General features: G+C 41.4%; 1 protein-coding gene across 2 annotated transcripts in view; it reads right to left on the bottom strand.

Moving 5' to 3' along the window:
- Positions 1-24798, bottom strand: part of LOC118390917 (CXADR-like membrane protein) — a 135925-nt gene that overhangs the window by 12087 nt on the left and 99040 nt on the right. For both annotated transcript variants that reach the window (XM_035781735.2, XM_035781732.2), the window contains exons 2-3: positions 16001-16158; positions 9584-9782 (exon numbers count right to left, since the gene is read on the bottom strand). In XM_035781735.2, coding sequence (XP_035637628.1) covers positions 9584-9782; positions 16001-16158 — 357 coding nt within the window. The remainder of the gene's footprint in view (positions 1-9583; positions 9783-16000; positions 16159-24798) is intronic.

Raw genomic sequence — 24798 nt, forward strand, 5'->3', positions numbered from 1 at the left:
GATGGTGCAGCTGTAGAACTTTTTGAGAATCTGAGGACCTTCGCCAAATCTGTGTTGTCGTGCCCTCTTCACAACTGTCTTGGCGTGCTTGGACCATGATAGTTTGTTGGTGATGTGGACACCAAGGAACTTGAAACTCTCGACCCGCTCCACTTCAGCCAGTCGATGTTAATACGGGCCTGTTCGGTACTCCTTTTCCTATAGTCCACGATCAGCTCCTTTGTCTTGCTCACATTGAGGGAGAGGTTGTTGTTCTGGCACCACACTGCCAGGTCTCTGACCTCCTCCCTATAGACTGTCTCATCATTGTCGGTGATCAGGCCTACCACTGTTGTGTCGTCAGCAAACTTAATGACGGTGCTGGAGTCGTGCTTGGCCACGCAGTCATGGGTGAACAGGGAATATAGGTGGGGCCTATGTACGCACCCCTGACATGCCCCAGTGTTGAGGATCAGTGGGGCAGATTCCTGTGTAGGTGTGTCCAAACTTTTGACTGGTACTATATATATATATATATACAGTATATATGTGTGTGTGTGTGTGTGTGTGTGTTGAGTATAATGTGTATATTTATTTTGCATATACAGGGCACATTTCTAAAAGTTACAAAGATATACAGTACCAGTCAAAAGTTTGGACACACCTACTCATTCAATTTTGTACTATTTTCTACATTGTAAAATAATAGTGAAGACATCAAAACTATTAAATACCACACGTGGAATCATGTAGTAACCAAAAAAGTGTTAACTTCTTTGGGATAGGGGGCAGCATTTTCACTTTTGGATGAATAGTGTGCCCAGAGTCAACTGCCTCCTATTTAGTCCCAGATGCTATTATTATTATTATTATTATATATATTATTATTATTATTGGATAGAAAATACTCTGAAGTTTCTAAAACTGTTTGAATGATGTCTGAGTATAACAGAACTCTTATGGCAGGCAAAAATCTGAGAAAAAAATCCAAACAGGAAGTGGGAAATCTGAGGTTTGTAGTTTTTGAACTCAGCCCCTATCAAATTCACAGTGGGATATGGGTTATGTTGCACTTCCTAAGGCTTCCACTAGATGTCAACCGTCTTTAGAATGTTGTTTCAGGCTTCTCATGTGAAGGGGGGCCGGATGGGAGCTGTTTGACTAAGGGGTCTGCCAACAGCCTCGTTCTCAGTCACACACATTTCACATGAGAGGTATCTCTCATTCCATTGCTTTTCTACAGACAATGGAATTCTCCGGTTGGAACATTATTGAACATTTATGATAAAAACATCCTAAAGATTGATTCTATACTTAGTTTGACAAGTTTCTTCGACCTGTAATATTTTTGAATATTTTTTAGCTTTTCGTCCGACTGGACCTGAACGCGATTTTGGATTTGTTTACCAAACGCCCAAACAAAAGATGCTATTTGGACATAAATGGACATAAAGGATGGACATTATCGAACAAAATAAACATGTATTGTGGAACTGCGATTCCTGGAAGTGCATTCTGATGAAGATCATCAAAGGGAAGTGAATATATATAATGCTAATGACTAATGTTGACTGAGCAACATGGCGGATATTTCTTTTGGCTGGTTTGGACCCTGAGCTCCGTTCTCAGATTATGCTTTTTCCATCATTTAAAAAAGAAATCTGACACAGTGGTTGCATTAACCTGTTACTCCTACCCCCTACTTTTTCGAACATTCTGTTAAAAATCGCGCAACATTTCAGCACCCTGCTGCTCATGCCAGGAATATAGTATATGCATATGATTAGTATGTGTGGATAGAAAACACTCAGACGTTTATAAAACTGGTTAAATCACGGCTGTGACTATAACAGAACGTGCGTTTCATCGAAAAGCGCAGGAAAATCTGATCACTGAAAATTGGAAAATATATCAATGCGCCACTTGCATGTATTGTCTATGGGAAAGCAAATCACCTGGAGCCGAGATTGCAATTCCTACAGCTTCCACACGATCTCAACAGTCTTGTCATTTGCCTAGGCTTTGTTTCTTGTTCAAACGAAGAAGAGACAGCCCATTTCTTCAGGTCTCGGACCGGATATTTTGGTTGAGATTGAGCCGGACATTATTTCCAGACGTACTCCTATAGAATACACATCGCCTCGTGATCAATTTGATCGCTTATTAATGTTTACTAATACCTAAAGTTGCATTACAAAAGTATTTCGAAGTGTTTTGTGAAAGTTTATCGTCAACTTTTTAAATTAAAAAAAAATGACGTTACGTTATAAGACGCTATTTCTTTTAGTTTATCACACAGTCTTCATAGATCGATATCTAGGCTATATATGGACCGATTTAATAAAAAAAAGACCCAATAGTGATTATGGGACATCTAGGAGTGCCAACAAAGAAGATGGTCAAAGGTAATGAATGTTTTATATTTTATTTGTGCGGTTTGTGTAGCGCCGACTATGCTAATTATTTTGTTTACGTCCCCTGCGGGTCTTTTGGGGTGTTACATGCTATCAGATAATAGCTTCTCATGCTTTCGCCGAAAAGCATATTAAAAATCTGACTTGTTGCCTGGATTCACAACGAGTGTAGGTTTAATTCAATACCCTGCATGTGTATTTTAATGAACGTTTGAGTTTTAACCTGTTAGAACTCTAGGGGCAGTATTTCATTTTTGGATAAAAGACGTGCCCGTTTTTAGCGCGATATTTTGTCACGAAAAGATGCTCGACTATGCTTGGAATTGATAGTTTTGGAAAGAAGACACTCTGACGTTTCCAGAACTGCAAAGATTTTCACTGTGAGTGCCATAGAACAAAATCTACAGGCAAAACCAAGATGTTTGAGTGACCAGGAAATCAACAGGATTTTTGAACGCACGCTTTCCATGATCTCCTTATATGGCTGTGAATGGCACAGGAATCAACGGACACTTCCTATCGTTTCCCCCAGGTGTCTGCAGCATTGTGACGTATTTGTAGGCATATCATTGGAAGATTGGCCATAAGAGCCTACAATTACTAAGTGTCCCGCATGGTGTCTGCGTGGAAATTGGTGCGCAAAGTCAGGTCCCAGTATTTTTCCATCCGAATCAGAGAAGAATGCACGTGTCTAGGACTGGCATTTCAATGAAGAGATATATGACCAAACACCTTGAGGATTGATTCAAACAACGTTTTCCATGTTTCAGTCGATATTATGGAGTTAATTCGGAAAAAAAGTTCGACGTTTAGGTGACTGAATTTTCGGTTAGTTTCGGTAGCCAAATGCATAGTAACAAACGGAACGTTGTGTCCTACACAAGCATCTTTCAGGAAAAACTGGACATCTGCTATGTAACTGAGAGTCTCCTCATTGAAACATCTGAAGTTCTTCAAAGGTAAATTATTTTATTTGATCCCTTTGCTGGTTTTTGTGAATGTTGCGTGCTAAATGCTAACGCTAAATGCTACGCTAGCTATCACCACTCTTACACAAATTATTGATTTTCTCTGGTTCTAAAGCATATTTTGAAAATCTGAGACGACAGGATTGTTAAGAAAAGGATAAGCTTGAGGACAGGCATATTTATTTCATTTATTTTGCAATTTTCAGAAATCGCTAATGTTGCGTTATGGTAATGAGCTTGAGGCTGTAGTCACAATCCCGGATCCGGGATGGGGCGGCCTAACATGCTAGTACTATTAGCATTTAGCGTAGAGCATTTGCATTTCCAGATGTCTAGATGGGACGCCTGCGTGTCAGGTAGGAGCAAGAGGTTAAAGAGAAGTGTATCTAAAGTTCCATGCATAACACTTGAATTTTCATCAACATTTATAATGAGTATTTCTGTGAATTCACGTGGCTCTCTGCAATATCACTGCATGTTTTGGAACTACTGAACATAACACGCCAATGTAAAATAAGATTTTTGGATATAAATATGAACTTTACCGAACAAAACATACATTTAATGTGTAACATGAAGTCATATGAGTGTCATCTGATGAAGATCATCAAAAGGTTAGTGATTCATTTATCTCTATTTGTGCTTTTTGTGACTCCTCTTTGGCTGGAAAAATGGCTGGGTTTTCTGTCAGTTGGTGGTGACCTAACATAATCGTTTGTGGAGCTTTCGCTGTAAAGCATTTTTTGAAATCAGACACTGTGGCTGGATTAACAAGAATGTTATCTTTAAAATGGTGCCTAATACTTGTATGTTTGAGAAATATGAGATTTCTGTTGATTTGTATTTGGTGCCAGCAGAACCCCCAGTCCTAGAAAGGTTAAACAAATGTGACGTGCGCTGGGAGTCGGGAAACACTTTCAGGGAGTGAATAATTTAATAAATAAATGAAAACATAATACAAAACAAGAAACACGAACAGACATGAAACTGAAACAGAAACAATGACGCCTGGGAAGGAACCAAAGGGAGTGACATATATAGGGAAGGTAATCAGGAAAGTTATGTCCAGGTCCAGGTGAGTCTAAGGACGTGCAGGTGCGCGTAACAATGGTGACAGGTGTGAGCCATAACGAGCAGCCTGGTGACCTAGAGGCCTGAGAGAGAGCATACGTGACAACAAATACAAATATATTTTATAATTTAGATTCTTCAAAGTAGCCACCCTTTGCCTTAATGACAGCTTTGCACCCTCTTGGCATTCTCTCAACCAGCTTCATGAGGAATGCTTTTCCAACAGTCTTGAAGGAGTTCCCACATATGCTGAGCACTTGTTGGCTGCTTTTCCTTCATTCTACGGTCGACTCATCACCAGGTTGGGTGATTGTGGAGGCCAGGTCATCTGATGCAGCACTCCATCACTCTCCTTGGTCAAATAACCCTTACACAGCCTGGAGGTGTGATTTGGGTCTTTGCCTTGTTGAAAAACAAATGATAGTCCCACTAAGTGCAACGCAGATGGGTTGGCGTTTCGCAGCTGATTAAGTGTGCCTTGAATTCTAAATAACTCCAACAGTGTCACCAGCAAAGCCCCCCCCACACCATCCCCCTCCTCCTCCATGCTTCACGGTGGGAACCACACATGCAGAGATCATCCGTTCACCTACTCGGCATCTCACAAATCTCACACTTACTTAGACTCATCAGACTAAAGGACAGATTTCCACCAGTCTAATGTCAATTGCTTGTGTTTCTTGGCCCATTGCAAGTCTCTTCTTCTTATTGGTGTCCTTTAGTAGTGGTTTCTTTGCAGCAATTCAACCATGAAGGCCTGATTCCCGCAGTCTCCTCTGAACAGTTGATGTTGAGGTGTGTCTGTTACTTGAACTCTGTGAAGCATTTATTTGGGCTGCAATTTCTGAGGCTTCATGTATTAACGTTATGATGGACTATCATTTCTCTTTGCTTATTTGTAGCACAGTTGGTAGAGCATGGCGCTGTAACGCCAGGATAGTGGGTTCGATTCCGGACCACCCATACGTAGAATGTATGCACACATGACTGTAAGTCGCTTTGGATAAAAGCGTCTGCTAAATGGCATATATTATTATTATTATTATTATATTATTATTTGAGCTGTTCTTGCCATAATATGTACTTGGTCTTTTACTGATTAGGGCTATCTTCTCTATACCAACCCTACCTTGTCAAAACACAACGGATTGGCTCAAACGCAATATAAATGAAAGAAATTCCAGAAATTATATTTTAATTGAAATGCATTCCAGGTGACTACCTCATGAAGCTGGTTGAGAGAATGCCAAGAGTGTGCAAATCTGTCATCAAGGCAAAGGGTGGCTACTTTGAATAATCTTTGTTTTGTTATAATTATATATATATGTATATGTATGTATTTCTATGTTTGGCCTGATATGGTTCTCAATCAGAGGCATTGTCTCTGATTGGGAACCATATTTAGGTAGCCTGTTTGGTGTTGGGTTTTGTGGGTGATTGTTCCTGTCTTTGTGGCACCAGATAGGACTGTTTCGGTTTTTCACATTTCTTGTTTTGTAGATTGTTGTATTTTCATCTTTATTAAAGATGTACAAAACTAACCACGCTGCATTTTGGTCCGCCTCTCTTTCACCAGAAGAAAACCGTTACACATATATATAGTCAACATTTTGGACACAGCTACCTCATTCAAGGGATTTTCATTATTTTTACTATTTTCTACATTGTATAGTGAAGACATCAAAACTATGAAATAACACATATGGAATCATGTGGTAACCAAAAAAGTGTATAACAAAGTATTGAGATACACTTTTGTTATTGACCAAATACTTGTTTTCCACCATAATTTGCAAATAAATTCATTAAAACTCCTACAATGTGATTTTCTGGATTTTTTTCTTCTCATTTTGTCTGTCATAGTTGAAGTGTACCTATGATGAAAATTACAGGCCTCTCTCATCTTTTTAAGTGGGAGAACTTGCACAATTGGTGGCTGACTAAATACTTTTTTGCCCCACTGTATATACAGTACCAGTCAAAAGTAACAGTCAAAAATGAATTAAATGATCTGAAAATCGAGTTGAGTGTCACCAAGGCTGAACTTCAGTTCACAAAGAACCAGATGAAGGAGACTGAAGGTAACTGTCAATGTGCCCTTGAACAGGCAATTACGTATGAATAAATACGCAATATTTATTTTTGTCATAGAGGTATCTTCACAGCATCAGTGAGAGGAGTCTACTACTTCAGATTCACTTCCGGTGGTGGCCTGGGTGTATTCTGTTTAAGAATGACCAGAAAGTAATGTTCGCATTTGAAAAACAAGATGCTGATCGGTGTTTGGAGTATGCATCTTATGCAGCTGTCCTGGACAGAGGAGGAGGATGAGGTCTACATGCATCTCCCTGCCAGCTTCGGGCTTTATGATAATTCCTCATATCACAGTAATTCCAGCCACAGACTGTTCTCTCTGCTACCACACGGCAAGTGGTACCAATGCACCAGTCTGGAACCAACAGGACCCTGAACAGCTTCTACCCCCAAGCAACACAACTTCTAAACAAGAATGCTAAATACCTCATCAAATCTCAATGTGCCAATATTTTATTTTTGATTACAATTTTTTATCTGATCTTTAACTCTTCGTTGTTTGAAAAAAAAAACGTAAGTAAGCATTTCACTGTAAATCTAAACCTGTTCTCCATGAAGCATGTGACAAAATAAAATGTCCTTTTATTACAGAATGTGAATGTTACCTTGATAACAGTGTTTCACCTTGATATTATGAAATGCATTCTATAAGCATTTACTATCTGTCTGTCATTACTGTGTCCTTACAGCATAAAGTAATCTATCAATATGAAATATGCAATGATAACCAAGTTGACCGGTGCATCACTAACAAGTCTGAGGTCACATAATCTCCTATAGATAGATAGATAGATAGATTGATAGATCAACCCGGATGGACCAGTGTTTTTTTTGTGTATTTTTGGTACTTTCAGAAAACCACATTGACATCAAAGAAATGTATTCTTGCCAGCTGAAAACAGTTATCCCTATGAACAAACAAACATGATCAAACACATGTACACATAATATAGAGATCCCCCCCCCATCCACTTCCTGCTCTCTATCACAAACCTCTCTTCCTCTGTTTTCTCCTAATTTGGCTGAGCAGAGCGAATTCTACCCAGGATGAAAATAGGGGGCTGAGGGGGAGCAGGAGGCAGGGGGCCCTTCATCTTGTTCATGTGTCAGAATCACCTCCCAATAACCCCCTTCCCCAAGACCATTATCTTCCCATTGAACAAGACAAATGCTAATGTTTGTCTACCTAAAAATCGAAAGTGTCATTGCAAAGCTGCGGGCCAGTTTGTACAAATGTATGCGGCGCACTCCCTAAACGTCTTAATGTGGGAGACCATACGAGGGTAGGACAGCCTGGAGAGAGCTCTATATTAGAGCTATACACAGCTAGACGCTGTATCACAGTGTCAATGGTGCACCTAAGTAAAAATACTTTAAAGTACTACTTAAGTCATTTTTTGGAGTATCAGTATTTTACTTTACTATTTATATTTTTTGACAACTTTTACTTCACTAGATTCCTAAAGAAAATAATATTCTCAAGGCACAAAGCGAGACCCAAATGCAGACACAGAAGGCAGATGATTGGAGTCTTACAATGTTTATGAATCCGAAGGGGTAGGCAAGAGAATGGTTGTGGACAGGCAAAAAGGTCAAAAACAGATCAGAGTCGAGGAGGTACAGAGTGGCAGACAGGCTCATGGTCAAGGCAAGCTGAATGGTCAGGCAGGTGGGTACAAAGTCCTGAAACAGGCAAGGGTCAAAACCAGGAGGACTATAAAGAGGAGAATGCAAAAAGCAGGAGAACCAGGGAAAACACTGGTTGACTTGGAAACATACAAGACGAACTGGCACAGAGAGACAGGAAACACAGGGATGAATACACTGGGGAAAATAAGCGACACCGGGGGGAGACAATCACAAGGACAGGTGAAACAGATCAGGTTGTGACACATCTACTTTTTACTCCATACAATTTTCCTGACACCCAAAAGTACTCGTTACATTTTCAATACTTAGCAGGACAGGAAAATTGTCACATTCACGACTTATCAAGAGAACACATGGTCATCCCTCCTGCCTCATATCTGGTAGACTTACTAAACACAAATACATATTTTGTAAATTATGTCTCAGTGTTGTAGTCTTCCCCTGGCTATCAGTACATTTTTCCAACAAGAAAATGGTGCAATCTGCTTTGCTGAATATAAGGAATTTTAAAATATTTGAACATTTACTACATAAGTATATTCAGAACCAAATAGTTTTAGACTTTTACTCAAGTAGTATTTTACTCTGTGACTTTCACTCTTACTTATTAATATAGATATTAATGTATCTATATTTTTACTCAAGTATGACAATTGGGTACTTTTTCCACCACTGGTGCAAGTTACGCTTTTATCTCTTGTTGTCATTGGACAGTTAAGGATTTGGATCGGTAGCAACATGTGGCAGTGGTCCAATGTCGACCCTTTGGAGTTAGTTTTCGCTTTCACAAGTAAGTCACAAGTAACTGCCATCTTATACTTTAGTGACACCAACAGGTTAGTTAGGTAGTGACTCAAACATCCCACCAACAGTGTTTGTGTGGTCATTGCCAGTCAACCACCACACTGGGCACAGACGTCAATTTAACGTCTATTCCACATTGGTTCAAAGTAATTTCAATGACATTGCATGGAACCAACTTTGATTCAACCAGTGTGTGACTAGTGGGACAATATGAAGGGACAAGGGACAGTATCACTTCTGTAATTGCTATCCATCACATACAGTAAGCATTTAAAACCATGTTACACATTTTAACAGTGAAATATTGGTGGAGTGAACATCTCTTGAATCTCTGACTAGAGATGCCCACGGTCACCTGTACTAGATGTGTGAGTGTATCCCATTTCAAGTGACATAAGTATGATACTGTATTGTGGTGAATTCAGGGTCAGCCTAACCAAACCCAATTCTCTGAGGGTATTTTATGTTCTTGTGACTAATCATGTGATGGAGCTCTTTATATTACCTTGTGTGGTGGTGACTGATTTTGGTGGTTCCTGTTTGATGGGGTTTTAGTTTAAAGTGTGAAAAATCATAAAAATACACAGCGGGTCCAGAACTTACCCAGTACTATGAGGTTGACCGTGATCCAATGGTACTTCCCCCCGTTCTTCACCTTGCAGCTGTACTCACCCGAGTCGCTCAGGGTGAGGTCACTGATCAGTAGGGAGGCGTCCCCCTTGAGGTAGTCCCCGGCTAAGGACAGTCGGCCTGCCTCCGCCTCGTTGGGGTCGTACACCCGGCCCGCAAAGTAGGTGATCACCTGGCAGGGAGGAAGGGACGGAAGGTGGGACGGATGGAAGAGGTACAGATGAGAGGTGCTGGCTGTGTATAGCAGGACTTGTCTGGGAGAGTTGGAACTGTGGTGCAACAGTTCTGTAGACATGGTTATCTGGGGAAACGTTGTGGGTGTGTGTAGGTGACACGCACATGGATACATGCACATATGCAAATACGCTGTCACATAAACAGAAGCATGAACACACATTTTAAAATTCAGCAGACACTCTTATTCAGAGCTACTTACCGTAATGAGTGCATACATTTTTCATACTATGTTCTAGCAACTGAGCCACACACACGCAAACACACACACGCAAACACACACACACACACACACACACACACACACACACACACACACACACACACACACACACACACACACACACACACACACACACACACACACACACACACACACACACACGTTGCATATCATTTTATTTGTATAGTGGCATAGAGTAGCAGAGTAGAGGAACTTACAGAATTTTTCACACATGGAGAACATTTTTAGTGGCCTAGGGTCCGGGAAAAATGTGGCCCTTTATAAATGCATTTCATGCAATTCTACGTCATTTTACATGACTGGAGACTTTGGCATAACCTTTTTAATGCCGCGTTCAAAACATGAGAACTCGTAACTGGGAAATCTCTGACTTCCGACTTCAAGACAACTGAGAACTGTGGAAAAAAATAGTTTTGAATGGTCATCCAATTCAGAATTCCAAGTCGGGAGCTCAGGCCTCTTCCTAGAGCTCCAACTTTCCCACCTGAAGATCACTGACATCATGATTTGACCTTGTTTCTTTCCGAGTTCCCAGTTGTCATGAAGGCACCATAATACCACACAAATGATCAAAATGACAGGCTACTTTGACACTGACAAACAGAATCTGAGATAAATAAAAATGACCTTGTCTTGAATCCATCAATAGTCTAGGCCTAGGTGTGTGCAAACACATATTGTAGCCTACAATATGAGGAGGAAACTATAGTCCTAAAAATGCTTTCCAGCTTCACTGACTCACCTAATGATGCGGTGCTCACTCGCTGGCGATGGCTGATGTGCTCGTGCCAAGAGCCTCTCGCTTGTTTTACTTTGTAAAACAATAGGCCTTTTAGAAAATGTATGAAATATTTTGCTGGCCTACAGCAGACAGATTAAAGTCCTCTTTTCAGCAGGAGCCATTTTAAGTATTGCCAAAGGCCTGTTTTGTCTGTATGCTGTTTGTTCACTGACAGATTTGCCGCACGTTCCCGACTGTAGGCTATTCCTTGTTATTGGGCTGCACTGTACAGCTAGGCTTTTTTAAAGAAGAAGCTGATCCTCCGTGGCTAAATTATATGCTTTCTCATGGTGTCGTAGGCCATTCTGAATTATTTCATTTATTTCTGCACAGACAGCAGTAACTCTGTAACTTTGGCAAATGTATTACAATTTTTCAGGGGCTCTGCAGCACCTTCAGTATAACTTCACAAATGTATTTCAATGTATCAGTGGTGCTGCAGCTCCTCCAGAACCCTTCACCCGGCTATGATTCTATAAGGAAATAAATTATGAAGTGAAACGCTGGAGAGATGAGCTGCAGGCTCATTCATGTCTATCAAAGCAAAGAGAGGTATTACATATACAAAAAATATATATACACTGCAACATGCAAAGTGTTGGTCCCATGTGTCATGAGCTGAAATAAAACATCCCCGAAATATTCCATATGCACAAAAAGCTTATTTCTCTCAAATTTTGTGCACAAATTAGTTTACATTCCTGTTAGTGAGAATTTCTCCTTTGCCAAGATAATGCATCCACCTGACAGGTGTGGCATATCAAGAAGCTGATTAAACAGCATGATCCTTATACGGTGCACCTCGTGCAGGGGACAATAAAAGGCCACTCTAAAATGTGTAGTTTTGTCACACAACAATGCCACAGATGTCCCAAGTTTTGAGGGAGAGTGCAATTGGCATGCCGACTGCGGGAATGTCAATCAGAGCTGTTGCCAGATAATTTAATGTTAATTTCTCTACTATAAGCCACCTCTAGGGTCAATTTAGAACATTTGACAGTGCGTCCAACTGGCCTCACAACAGCAGACCACGTGTAGCAGTTTGTTGATGTCAACGTTGTGAACAGAGTGCCCCATGGTGGCGGTGTGGTTATCCTATGGGTAGGCATAAGTTTCAGGTAAATGAACACAATTGCATTTTATTGATGACAATTTGAATGCACAGAGATAATGTGACGAGATCCTGAGGCCCATTGTCGTGCCATTCATCCGCCGCCATCTCATCATGTTTCAGCATGATAATGCACAGCCCCATGTTGCAAGGCTCTGTACAAAATTCCTGGAAGCTGAAAATGTCCCAGTTCTTCTTGGACATTCACCAGACCATTAAGCATGTTTGGGCTGCTCTGGAGCGATGATTACGACAGCGTGTTCCAGTTCCCACCAATATCCAGCAACTTTGCACAGACGTTGAAAAGCAGCGTGTCAACATTCCACAGGCCACATTACAGCTTTCTTCTAAAATTGATTTAATCGTTTTCCCCCTCATAAATGTACACACAATACCCCATAATGACAAAGCAAAAACAGGTTTTTAGAAAACTGAAATATCACATTTACATAAGTATTCAGACCCTTTACTCAAGTACTTTGTTGAAGCACATTTCGCAGCGATTACAGCCTTGAGTCTTGTTTATGACGCTACAAGCTTGGGACACCTGTATTTGGGGAGTTTCTCCCATTCTTCTCTACAGATCTTCTCAAGCTCTGTCAGGTTGGACGGGGAGCGTCGCTGCACAGCTATTTTCAGGACTTCGATCGTGTGCAAGTGCGGGCTCTGGCTGGGCTACTCAAATACATTGAGAGACTTGTCCAGAAGCCTCTCCTGCACTGTTTTGGCTGTGTGCTTAGGGTCGTTGTCCTGTTGGAAGGTGAACCTTCGGCCCAGTCTGAAGTCATGAGTGCTCTGGAGACGGTTTACATCAAGGATCTCTCTGTACTTTGCTCCATTCATCTTTCCATTGATCCTGACTTGTCTCTCAGTCCCTGCCGCTGAAAAACATCCCCACAGAATTATGCTGCCACCACCATGCTTAATCGTAGGGATGGTGCCAGGTTCTCCAGACGTGACGCTTGGCATTCAGGCCAAAGAGTTCAATTTTGGTTTCATCAGACCAGAGAATCTTGTCTCCAAGTGGGCTGTCATGTGCCCTTTACTGAGGAGTGGCTTCCGTCTGGCCACTCTACCATAAAGGCCTGATTGGTGAAATGCTGCAGAGATGTTTGTCCTTCTGGAAGGTTCTCCCATCTCCACAGAGAAACTCTGGAGCTCTGTCAGAGTGACTATTGGATTCTTGGTTACCTCCCTGACCAAGGCCCTTCTCCCCCGATTGCTCAGTTTGGCCGGGCAGCCAGCTCAGCTTTGGTGGTTCCAAACTTCTTCCATTTAAGAATGATGGAGCCACTGTGTTCTTGGGACCTTCAATGCTGCAGAAATTCTTTGCTACCCTTTCCCAGATCTATGCCTCGACACAGTCCTGTCGTCTGGGTTTGGCCGGGGTAGGCAGTCATTTTAAATAAGAATTTGTTCTTAAATGACTTGCCTAGTTAAATAAAGGTAAAAAATGAAATACAAAATAACACAAAATAAATTGTACAAGCAGGCTGCACTGTTTGACATAACTATAAGTTAGCTAGCAAGCAATGGATAAGAACGTAGCCAGCCAGTATAACTGAATGACTGGGTCGCGTGTCTGGCAACCGAACCAAATGAACGAAAGACCAGCCGGCTTAGGTAGCAACCCCAGATTTGTGTCGGGACTATATCTTCTAGTATGAATAAATGTATCAAAATATTTTCTTTTATGTTTGTCATCTCTTTACAGCAATAGCCATTTGCATTCCAAAATGTTTTACTGCGATTGTATTTTTTTATATTGCGATATGTGTCACGCCCTGGTCGAAGTATAGTATGTTTGTCTTCATTTATTTGGTCAGGCCAGGGTGTGACATGGGGTTTTTGTGGTGCGTTTTTGTCTTGGGGTTTTGTGGGGTGTCTAGCATAGTCTATGGCTGCCTGAGGCGGTTCTCAATCAGAGTCAGGTGATTTTCGTTGTCTCTGATTGGGAACCATATTTAGGCAGCCATATTCTTTGAGTATTTCATGGGTGATTGTTCCTGTCTTTGTGTTTGCACCAGATAGGGCTGTTTCGGTTTTCACATTTCATTATTTTGTAGTTTCTTCATGTATAGTTTTTTCCTTCATTAAAATATCATGAATCATCATCACGCTGCATTTTGGTCCGACTCTCCTTCACCACAAGAAAGCCGTTACAATATGCCTGGCTGAATCTCTGCTTTTTACTGACAGTCGCAACTCAACAATCCTCTATTTGGTATTTGCAGCGCGTGCTGCCCAAATTGCGGGCCTTAACGAGAGTAGGCTATGCAATTTAAAACAATCCACAGCGATCCTCTGTGGCCAAATCATGCTTTCTGTTGTAGTAGCCTATTTTGAGCGACTTTATTTCTTTTTGTATAGACAGGAGTAAGCTAATTAGGCTATGTCATTTTTGGCAATTCAATTTACTTTAGGGAAAGCTTCCCCTAGCCTTATGGACACACAGCCTATGCCTTTTAATGTGTCATAAACACAACCAGTCATGATGTTTTCATCACATAACAAAGTCACTCCTGCAGGCTACTTGCGCACATTCATCCACTCACAAAATCATTTCAGCATCCAAACCCCAACAGTGCAATGTGCACCCGCAATTTGATGAATGGAAAGAGACATCCGTTACAAAACACCCACGTGTATTGTAATGACATTCTGCAATTGTCATTAGGCCTACACTTGTAGCCTGAATTGACACATTCACTGTTGTCCACGTGCGCCTCGGTTCGGTGAGCCGAAAGCCGCTCATCATCTCTCCACAATGACAAAATGTAAATGTTCTACTCAAACCACAAACCAATTTGGAGCGTGTACCACCTGGCTTCCAGTCAATTCACACATTTTTCATGCGGTTGACACGCATTAATGTTACATAATGGTGTAATAGCCTATAGTTTTTTTGGGGCATGTTTTATTAATTGTGATAGGCTCACAATTTACCGGTATGGCGTACCCCCACTATTTTACCGCCTTACTTTTACCCCTCCTGGTACCCTAGTTAATAGAAATACCCATGAACAAACTGTGTCTACCACAGCATTATCTTAGACACAAAGACAAAACAAAACATTCCTTCATTACTTGACTATGTAGGGATGTTTCTAAATCAACAAATGCAAGGATCAAGACTTCATTTCATAATTTGACCATGTACGGAAAAAAACAAAAAAACAAATGCATATGTTTTCCCCCTACAGCACTTAAAGTGTATAACCCCCATTGCAGGTATTACATATCACCATGGATATCCACGCAGAGCCTGTAAAGTGGGCGAATGAGATTTTATTTCCGCGGATAAACCGCAAGCCTAGTAAACGATCATTCGCCCAAAGGCAAACTGTAGCAGCACTTTTATTAACCAGCAGGGAGAGAGGGGAAGGAGAAAGTAGGCGGACGTATTGGTCTAACGAGCCTGACAGCACCTTGGAGGCCAAATGGAAAGAAAACTATGCCCACCTGCCAATTCCCGGTCATAAAAAAAGAGCTGCAGATGGATTCAGTGAAACCAGAATGACAAAAACAAGACAGCCTGCATGCTGAAAGAGGCAGATCTCTGAAGTTGAGAGAAGTGGATGAGAGTTTGATTCAGTCCTTTGGGGGTCCTCCTAGTCATTGAGAAGAGGGGGTCCCTATAGACTAATATTGGCCTCAATGAACTGGAGATAGTGACGCACTGTATCTTATGTATCTTATGTCATGCGGTAGTAATGCCCACTGCTCTAGAGCTTTGTGCTCCCTCCTCCCATATACTTCTCTTTCCTGTACAAAGGAACACACATATATGCTATAATTTCCTCTGGTTCTATGATACATCTCAATAGTACGGAGTTGCTTTCTGTCCTTGTGTCCTCTCCTACTGATCTGAAAACACAGGGTACGTGACAGCAATATAGATTGAGAAACCAGGAAAGTTCTTTCGCATGTCTAGTTATGGAGGAAAGGACACAAGGGGAGGAAGACACTTTAGTCAATTGAGATGCACCCCAAGTCGTCAGTCAAGTCAGCCACTCTCACCACTCTCTGCTTGGAGCTGGGCTTGAGGAGGAGCCACTCGATGTCCAGCGTGGGGGCGTCGCCTGCCCAGAACTGGTGGTGACAGGGCAGTGTAGCATTGTCACCGACAACCCTCTTCATCTCTGTCTGGGCACACACCGTCAACACACCCAGCAGAACTGTGTGGGCAGAGAGGAAAATGAGCTTAGAGACACATTACAGACACATACATACACTGCATGACCAAAAGGATGTGGACACCTGCTCGTCAAACATCACATTCCAAAATCATGGGCATTAATATGGAGTTGGTCCCCCCTTTGCTGCTATAACAGCTTCCACTTTTCTGGGAAGGCTTTCCACTAGATGTTGGAACATTGCTGCGGGGGCTTCCATTCAGCCACAAGAGCATTAGTGAGGCCGGGCACTGATATTGGGCAATTAGAACTGGCTCGCATTCGTTCCAATTCATCCCAAAGTTGTTTGATGGGGTTGAGGTCAGGGCTCTGTGTAGGTCAGTCAAATTCTCACTTTGTGCATGGGGGCATAGTCATGCTGAAACAGGAAAGGGCCTTCCCCAAACTGTTACAAAGTTGGAAGCACAGAATCGTCTAGAATGTCATTGCATTCTGTGGCATTAACATTTTTCTTCACTGGAACTAAGGGGCTTAGCCAGAAGCATGAAAAACAGCCCCAGACCATTATTCCTCCTCCACCAAACTTTACAGTTGGTACTGTGCATTGGGGCAGGTAGCGCTCTCCTGGCATCTGCCAAAACCAGATTGTGAAGTCTGATCAATCACTCCAGAGAAGGCATTTCCAATAATCCAGAGTCCAACGGCAGTGAGCTTTACACCAATCCAATCGACTGACGGTTTGCACATGGTGATCTTACGTTTGTGTGCGGCTGCTCAGCCATGGAAACCCATTTCATGAAGCTCCCGACAAACAGATATTGTGCTGACGTTGCTTCCAGAGGCAGTTTGGAACTCGGTAGTGAGGGTTGCAACTGAGGACAGATTCTGCACTCGGTTCCGTTCTGTGAGCTTGTGTGGCCTACCACTTCACAGTTGAGCCGTTGTTGCTCCTAGACATTACCACACCACAATATTAGCAGTTACAGTTGACCAGGGCAGCTCTAGCAGGGCAGACATTTGACTAACTTACTTGTTGGACAGATAGCATCCTATAATGGTGCCACGTTGAAAGTGACTGAGCTCTTCAGTAAGACCATTTTACTGCCAATGTTGTTGTACTCAATTTTATACACCTGTCCGCAACGGGTGTGGCTGAAATAGCCGAATCCACTAACTTGAAGGGGTGTCAACATACTTTTGTATATATGTACACGCACGCACCAGGGTATTGGGGGTAATAATGAGCCAAAGTAGAATGGACTTCACTGCCTCATACACACAGCATGTGGAGAGGTTAGCTTTGTTGTGCTTTGATACAGTGGAATCGAACCTGCATAAGTCAATAATAACATTAGCCCACTGAGCTTAAGCCCAGAAATTAGCTGCGATGTTGCTCACAAATGTATTCAGGTCTCAGAGAGGTTACTCCTCAAAGAAGGATAATCTCAAACAAGGATTGATGGGCGAACCACCTCTGCAAGAAAAGCATAATCCATAATAGGTGATCAATGTTCTTTTCACTGCCCTCTCTGTGAAATCTACCTCAACGCTACAGCATGTCTCTATCCAACTAAGGTGTACATCTCTCCATTGAAATACATTGTAAACCTTTTTGCAGCCTGTTTACAAGGCACTCTCTCAGTGAGACCAATGGCCAATGCAACACATGTGGGACCTTGGTCTGGATTAACTGTACAATGCATGGATAGGATGGCATTAAAATGGCATCAGGGGGGATTTACACTGAGATCAGTCTCATCACAATGGATGGCAGAAAAAAAAGCGATGAGGAAAGAACAGAAATGTCCCTGAGCGGCTGATTTTCTGTTGAGCTTCTGTCTTCGTCCCAAATGGCATTCTATTACCTTTGTAGTGCACTAGTCACAAGTAGTGCACTATTTAGGGAACAGGTGTAACGGTTTTCTTCCGTTGAAGGAGAGGAGGACCAAAATGCAGCGTGGTTAGTGTTCAACATCTTTAATATAGACGATAACACTACAAAATACAAAACAACAAATGTGAAAACCGAAACAGTCCTATCTGGTGCAATGACACAAAGACAGAAGACAATCACCCACAAAATACCCAAAGAACATGGCTGCCTAAATATGGTTCCCAAACAGAGACAACGATAAACACCTGCCTCTAATTGAGAACCAATCTAGGCAACCATAGACATAAACACCTAGAAAGGACACACCCCATAAACATACAAAAACCCTAGACTAGACTAAACACATAAATCCTCCATGTCATACCCTGACCTAACCAAAATAATAAAGAAAAAAAAGATAACTAAGGCCAGGGCGTGACAATAGGGTGTCATTTGGGACGCATTCTATCCCAATTGAATGCAGATAAAGCAAATCACTTCAACTCAAAGAAACAGGTGAGACCACTAAAAAGTGTCTGTCAACAGCCAATTTGTCTCCGTGGCACATTAGGCCATATACAGTATTTGAGATGCTTTAGTGTTGAGAGAATAATTATATTTTCATTAGGTTTTGTGTGAGAACTTGTTAGAATTATTTATGATTTTTTTGCCATGCCGATAAAGCATTTTGAATTTAGAACATTATTCAGTGTAATGTCAGTCACAGACTGATGATGAAAAAATAACTCAAGTATAATGGTGAGACAGCATGGGATAAATTTCGAAACAGCAATGCTCAGTATGGGGATTAATATTATACATTTCATACTGACGTCACATGAGTATTATACACTGAATGTAAAAAACATTATAACACTTTTCTGATATCGAGTTGCACCCCCCCCCAGAACAGCCTAAATTAGTCTGGGCATGGACTGTACAAGGTGTCAAAAGCGTTCCATGTTGACTCCAATGCTTCCCACAGTTGTGTCAAGTTAGCTGGAGGTCCTTTGGGTGGTGGACCATTTTTGATTCACACAGGAAACTGTTGAGCGTAAAAAAAAAAAACAGCAGCGTTGCAGTTCTTGACACAAGCCGGAGTGCCTGGCACCTACTACCATGCCCCGTTCAAAGGCACTTAAATATCTTGTTTTGACCATTCACCCTCTGAATGGCACACATACACAATCCAATCACATGGTCAGTCTGTCAAGGAAAGAGCCGGTGTTCTTAATGTTTTGTACAAACATCAAAAACAATTTTCAGTGCCTGGTTGATATTTTTGTTGTTGTTGTTGACAAAAGTCCATAATTTCATGCTTGACCCCGGGAAAGCTAAAGCCATATCATCTCTGCATATCGCCCACTCTCACATATCCTCATATATCCACATGGCTGAACAAGTCTAGGGCTTCCATGACACTAGCATAAAAGCTAATTAGAGAGCGCTAACCGATTAGCCCAACCCTCTTCCCCCCATACATGACATGATGGTGGCAATTAAGACACAGTATGTAATTAGAAGGAGCTGGAGAGAGGACAACAGGATCATTTGTAATGATTACTCAATATGGGCCTAATTAGATTAAATTGAGTGCCACTCAGAAGCTCGGGGGGTGACAAGCAGGTGTGAACAGGACCCCTTTGTGAAAGTAATGTCTTTGCTCACAAGCCACTGAAAGAGATGCTAAGTCTAGTCAGGCTAGTACTCAATAAAGACCGTAGCTAACAGGCTAACTGGCCTCCTGCTTTTAGAAAATGGTGGAAAGTCAATGTCCAATATCCTGTAGAAGTAATTTCTCTATCCAACCTGGCAACAGCTACTTCCTGAATATAATAACAAGATGGCTGCCGCTAAAAGTGTTGGGTCCCTACGCCCCACTCGTTCCTGTTTTAGCACTGTGTTTCTCATAGCTATTGATCTTTGTGTAGTTAAGAACGTACCGTAAGCTTATTCCACAGGTTTCTTCACAACGTTGTCAAGGAGGGGGGGGGGGTCACGTGTGTTTGCAAAGCAGAAATGTGACATCCGTAACATTTGCACTTGCCGATGCCGTGTTAGGAGTTGGCAGGGGAGGACCTGAGAGCTCAGCAGGGACCTAGCAAGACGCTCTCTCTCTCTCTATATATATATATATATATATATATATATTTTTTTTTCTCTATATATATATTTTTTAATGATTAAATGAAATATACTATGACATTACACTCCCTTATAACGTTCTTTAAACATCCTCTGAACGTTTTCTGGCTTGAGTGTCATTCAGATACATGGTCGTCAGTGGAAGAAAGAAACATGACAGAGAAGGTTAAAGGATAGGTAGCATAAATGTAATCACATGTAACATATGGAATTGCATTAGTATACACATCAAAAGTCCCAATGCAAAGTTACACTTCACTTTTACATTTTTCGAGTTATTACATAAAAATGATCAGAATTCCCGAAGAATGCCGTTGTTGCTAATCAGCACCGAGGCTAGCTTACAGGTACATTAAAGTAAACCAAAGTTTAGCCTACTCACAGAGAACATGCCGTAAAGACAAAACAAATAGGAGAACAGATGAGGTACTGTACGTTTGGAGCAAGCAAGTTTGATTTTATTTTTCGTGTTGAGCCCACGGCAAGAAGGCACTAGATCCTGCCATGCAAACGGGTTCCCAATAGATAACACATCCGTGAAGAGCATTAGGATGCGGCATGGCTGCATGTGCCACGTCTGCTCCTTGTTTACATCACACTCCCACGTGAGTGGTGGATTTTATCTCAACACCGCTAACACTTCTGGAATGTAATCACATGCTAGCACGGCAAGAGGCTAACGTTGCGCGAGCTACCGAGCAAGCATACAAACTTGGTAGCACAGAGTAGATTCTCCATATGATGTTGAGAAATAGTGCATTGTGTGTAGTTTTGAAGATATCCGGAAATAAGTTAATAAATACAGTTTGTAATAACCCAAAAACATGACTGTTTGTACTTTTAGGTAACCGGATTGTGATTACAACTAAGTTACTATGTCTTTGACCACACTGTGACCACACTGTGTTCTTACTTATGCTTCCTACCCTTTAAGCAGGTTACAACTTCATAGAAGAGATACAAAGTGGAAAGATAGACGAGAGAGGATCCGAGAGGAGATTTTAGCTTACCAGAAACTTCTCAGCAGCAGCACAGTATGCATATGCTGGCCGTGTATAGGGTAAAATGACCATGGGGCTATGGATAAAAGCCTAAATGTTAAATTGTTCATCCTTTGGACTGTGATCATCCTTATTAGAGGTTGACCGATTAATTGGCATGGCCGGTCAATTCGGGCCGATTTCAAGTTTTCATAACAATCGGTAATCGTCATTTTTGGACGCCGATTATGGCCGATTACATTGCACTTCATGAGGAGACTGCGTGGCAGGCTGACCACCTGTTACCTTGGCTCCTTGCTGCACTCGCGTAAGTTGCTAGCTAGCATTAAACTTATCTTATAAAAAACAATCAATCTTAACATAATCACTAGTTAACTACACATGGTTGATGATATTACTAGTTTATCTAGCTTGTCCTGCGTTGCATATAATCAATGTGGTGCCTGTTAATTTATCATCGAATCACAGCCTACTTCGACAAACGGGTGATGATTTAACAAGCGCATTTGCAAAAAAGCACTGTCATTGCATCAATGTGTACCTAACCATAAACATCAATGCCTTTCTTAAAATCAACAAGTATATATATTTTTAAAACCTGCATACTTAGTTAATATTGTCTGCTAACATTATTTTATTTTAACTAGGGAAATTGTGTCACTTCTCTTGCGTTCTGTGCATGCAGAGTCAGCAGTTTGGGCCGCCTGGCTCGTTGCGAACTGTGTGAAGACCATTTCTTACTAACAAAGACCGTAATTAATTTGCCAGAATTTTACATAATTATGACATAACATTGAAGGTTGTGCAATGTAACAGTAATATTTAGACTTAGGGATGCCACCCATTCGATAAAATACGGAACGGTTCCGTATTTCACTGAAAGAATAAACGTTTGTTTTCGAAATGATAGTTTCCGGATTTGACCATATTAATGACCTAAGGCTCGTGTATTTCTGTGGGTTTATTATATTATAATTAAGTCTATGATTTGATATTTGATAGAGGAGTCTGACTGAGCGGCGGTAGCCTGCAGCAGGCTCGTAACCATTCATTCAAACAGCACTTTCCTGCGTTTGCCAGCAGCTCTACGTAATGCTTGCTTCACAGCGCTGGTTATGACTTCAAGCCTATCAACTACTGAGATTAGGCTGGCAATACTATAGTGCCTATAAGATCATCCAATAGTCAAAGGTATATGAAATACAAATGGTATAGAGAGAAATAGTCCTATAATTCCTATAATAACTACAACCTAAAACGTCTTAACTGGGACTCATGTTAAAAGGAACCACCAGCTTCCATATGTTCTCATATTCTGAGCAAGGAACTTAAACGTTAGCTTTTTTTTGCATGGCACATAATTGCATTTTCTTATCCAACAATGTTTTTGCATTATTTAAACCAAATTGAACATGTTTCATCATTTATTTGAGAGTAAATTAATTTTATTGATGTATTCTATTAAGTTAAAATAAAAGTGTTCATTCAGTATTGTTGTAATTGTCATTATTGCAAATATATATATATAAAAATCGTCCGATTAATAGGTATTGGCTTTTTTGGTCCTCCAATAATCGGTATCGGCGTTGAAATATCATAATCGGTCGACCTCTAATCCGTATGGTCGATGATGTTCTGGCCTGGGCTGTTAGTACTGTTTCCCAGTCTGGATGAGGACAGTACAAAAATAAATATAAAAAATAGGAGTGTGTGTGTGCAGTATACGTGTGTATCGGAGTTTGTGTGTGTTTGTGTGTGTCTGCGATTATTAACAAGCCACTTCACTGAGTGAGAGCTCAAAGCAGAGCATCAGAGAGAGAGAGACAGAGATAAAGGAGCTGGTTCCTCTGAAGATGCCCTAAGGGGAGTCGTGCTCCAGTAAATTCCCTCCTCCCCAACAGCCTCCTTCCAGTCTTATTATAGGAGCACATAGGACCCAGTGGGACACATCGAGCCCCGTACCCTTCAAACTGTCCAAAGTCACGCTGCCTGTCTGACTAGCCTGCCCGCACATCCGAGTCAGCACATCGCCCGTGCTCCCATGCTCTGCCACAGAGAAATGCTCAGATCTGAGGAAAAAAACACAGCGACATCAAAGAGAAAACTAAAAGAGAAAAGGGCCTAACTTCAGGCTGTAAACTCAGATTATAATTATTATTTATGTTCGCCCCATCATTTGGGGTGAAGAATCCTCAGAATGCATCAGTGGGCCCAAAACATGAGGGGTTGAACGTCGACAAACTGACTGATGACTAACTGACTGTGTGAGCTGCACGCTGATACAGTTGAAGTCGGAGGTTTACATAGTCATCAGCCAAATACATTTAAACTCAGTTTTTCACAATTCCTGACATTTAATCCTAGTAAAAATTCCCTGTTTTAGGTCAGTTAGGATCACCACTTTATTTTAAGAATGTGAAATGTCAGAATAATAGTAGAGAGAATTATTTCTTTCAGCTTTTATTTATTTATTCACATTCCCAGTGCATCAGAAGTTTACATACACTCAATTAGTATTTGGTACCATTGCCTTTAAATTGTTTAACTTGGGTCAAACGTTTCAGTTAGCCTTCCACAAGCTTCCCACAATAAGTTGGGTGAATTTTGGCCCATTCCTCCTGACAGAGCTGGTGTAACTGAGTCAGGTTTGTAGGCCTCCTTGCTCGCACACGCTATTTCAGTTCTGACCACACATGTTCTATAGGATTGAGGTCAGGGCTATGTGATGGTCACTCCAATACCTTGACTTTGTTGTCCTTAAGCCATTTTTCCACAACTTTGGAAATATGCTTTGGGTCATTGTCCACTTGGAAGACCCGTTTGCGACCAAGCTTTAACTTCCTGACTGATGTCTTGAGAAGTTGCTTCAATATATCCACATAATTTCCCTGCCTCATGATGCCATCTATTTTGTCAAGTGCATCAGCCCCTCCTGCAGCAAAGCACCCCCACAACATGATGCTGCCACCCCCGTGCTTCACGGTTGGGATGGTATTCTTCGGCTTGCAAGCATCACACTTTTTCCTCCAAACAAAACGATGGTCATTATGGCCAAAAGTTCTATTTTTATTTCATCAGACCAGAGGACATTTCTCCAAAAAGTACGATCTTTGTTCCCATACAGTTGCAAACCGTAGTCTGGCTTTTTTTATGGCGGTTTTGGAGCAGTGGCTTCTTCCTTGCTGGGCGGCCTTTCAGATTTTGTCGATATAGGACTCGTTTACTGTGGATATAGATAGTTTTGTACCGGTTTCCTCCAGCATCTTCACAAGGTCCTTTGCTGTTGTTCTGGGATTGATTTGCACTTTTCGCACCAGCGGTATGACGGCTGCGTTGTCCCATGGTGTTTATACTTGCGTACTATTGTTTGTACAGATGAACGTGGTACCTTCAGGCATTTGGAAATTGCTCCCCAGGGTGAACCAGACTTGTGAAGGTCTACAATTTGTTTCTGAGGTCTTGGCTGATTCTTTAGATTTCCTCATGATGTCAAGCAAAGAGGCACTGAGTTTGAAGGTAGGCCTTGAAATACATCCACAGGTACACCTCCAATTGACTTAAATTATGTCAATTAGGCTATCAGAAGCTTCTAAAGCCATGACATAATTTATTTTCTGGAATTTTCCAAGCTGTTTAAAGGCACTGTCAACTTAGTGTATGTAA

This window comes from Oncorhynchus keta, chromosome 12, assembly GCF_023373465.1.
Source record: "Oncorhynchus keta strain PuntledgeMale-10-30-2019 chromosome 12, Oket_V2, whole genome shotgun sequence".
NCBI lineage: Eukaryota > Metazoa > Chordata > Actinopteri > Salmoniformes > Salmonidae > Oncorhynchus > Oncorhynchus keta.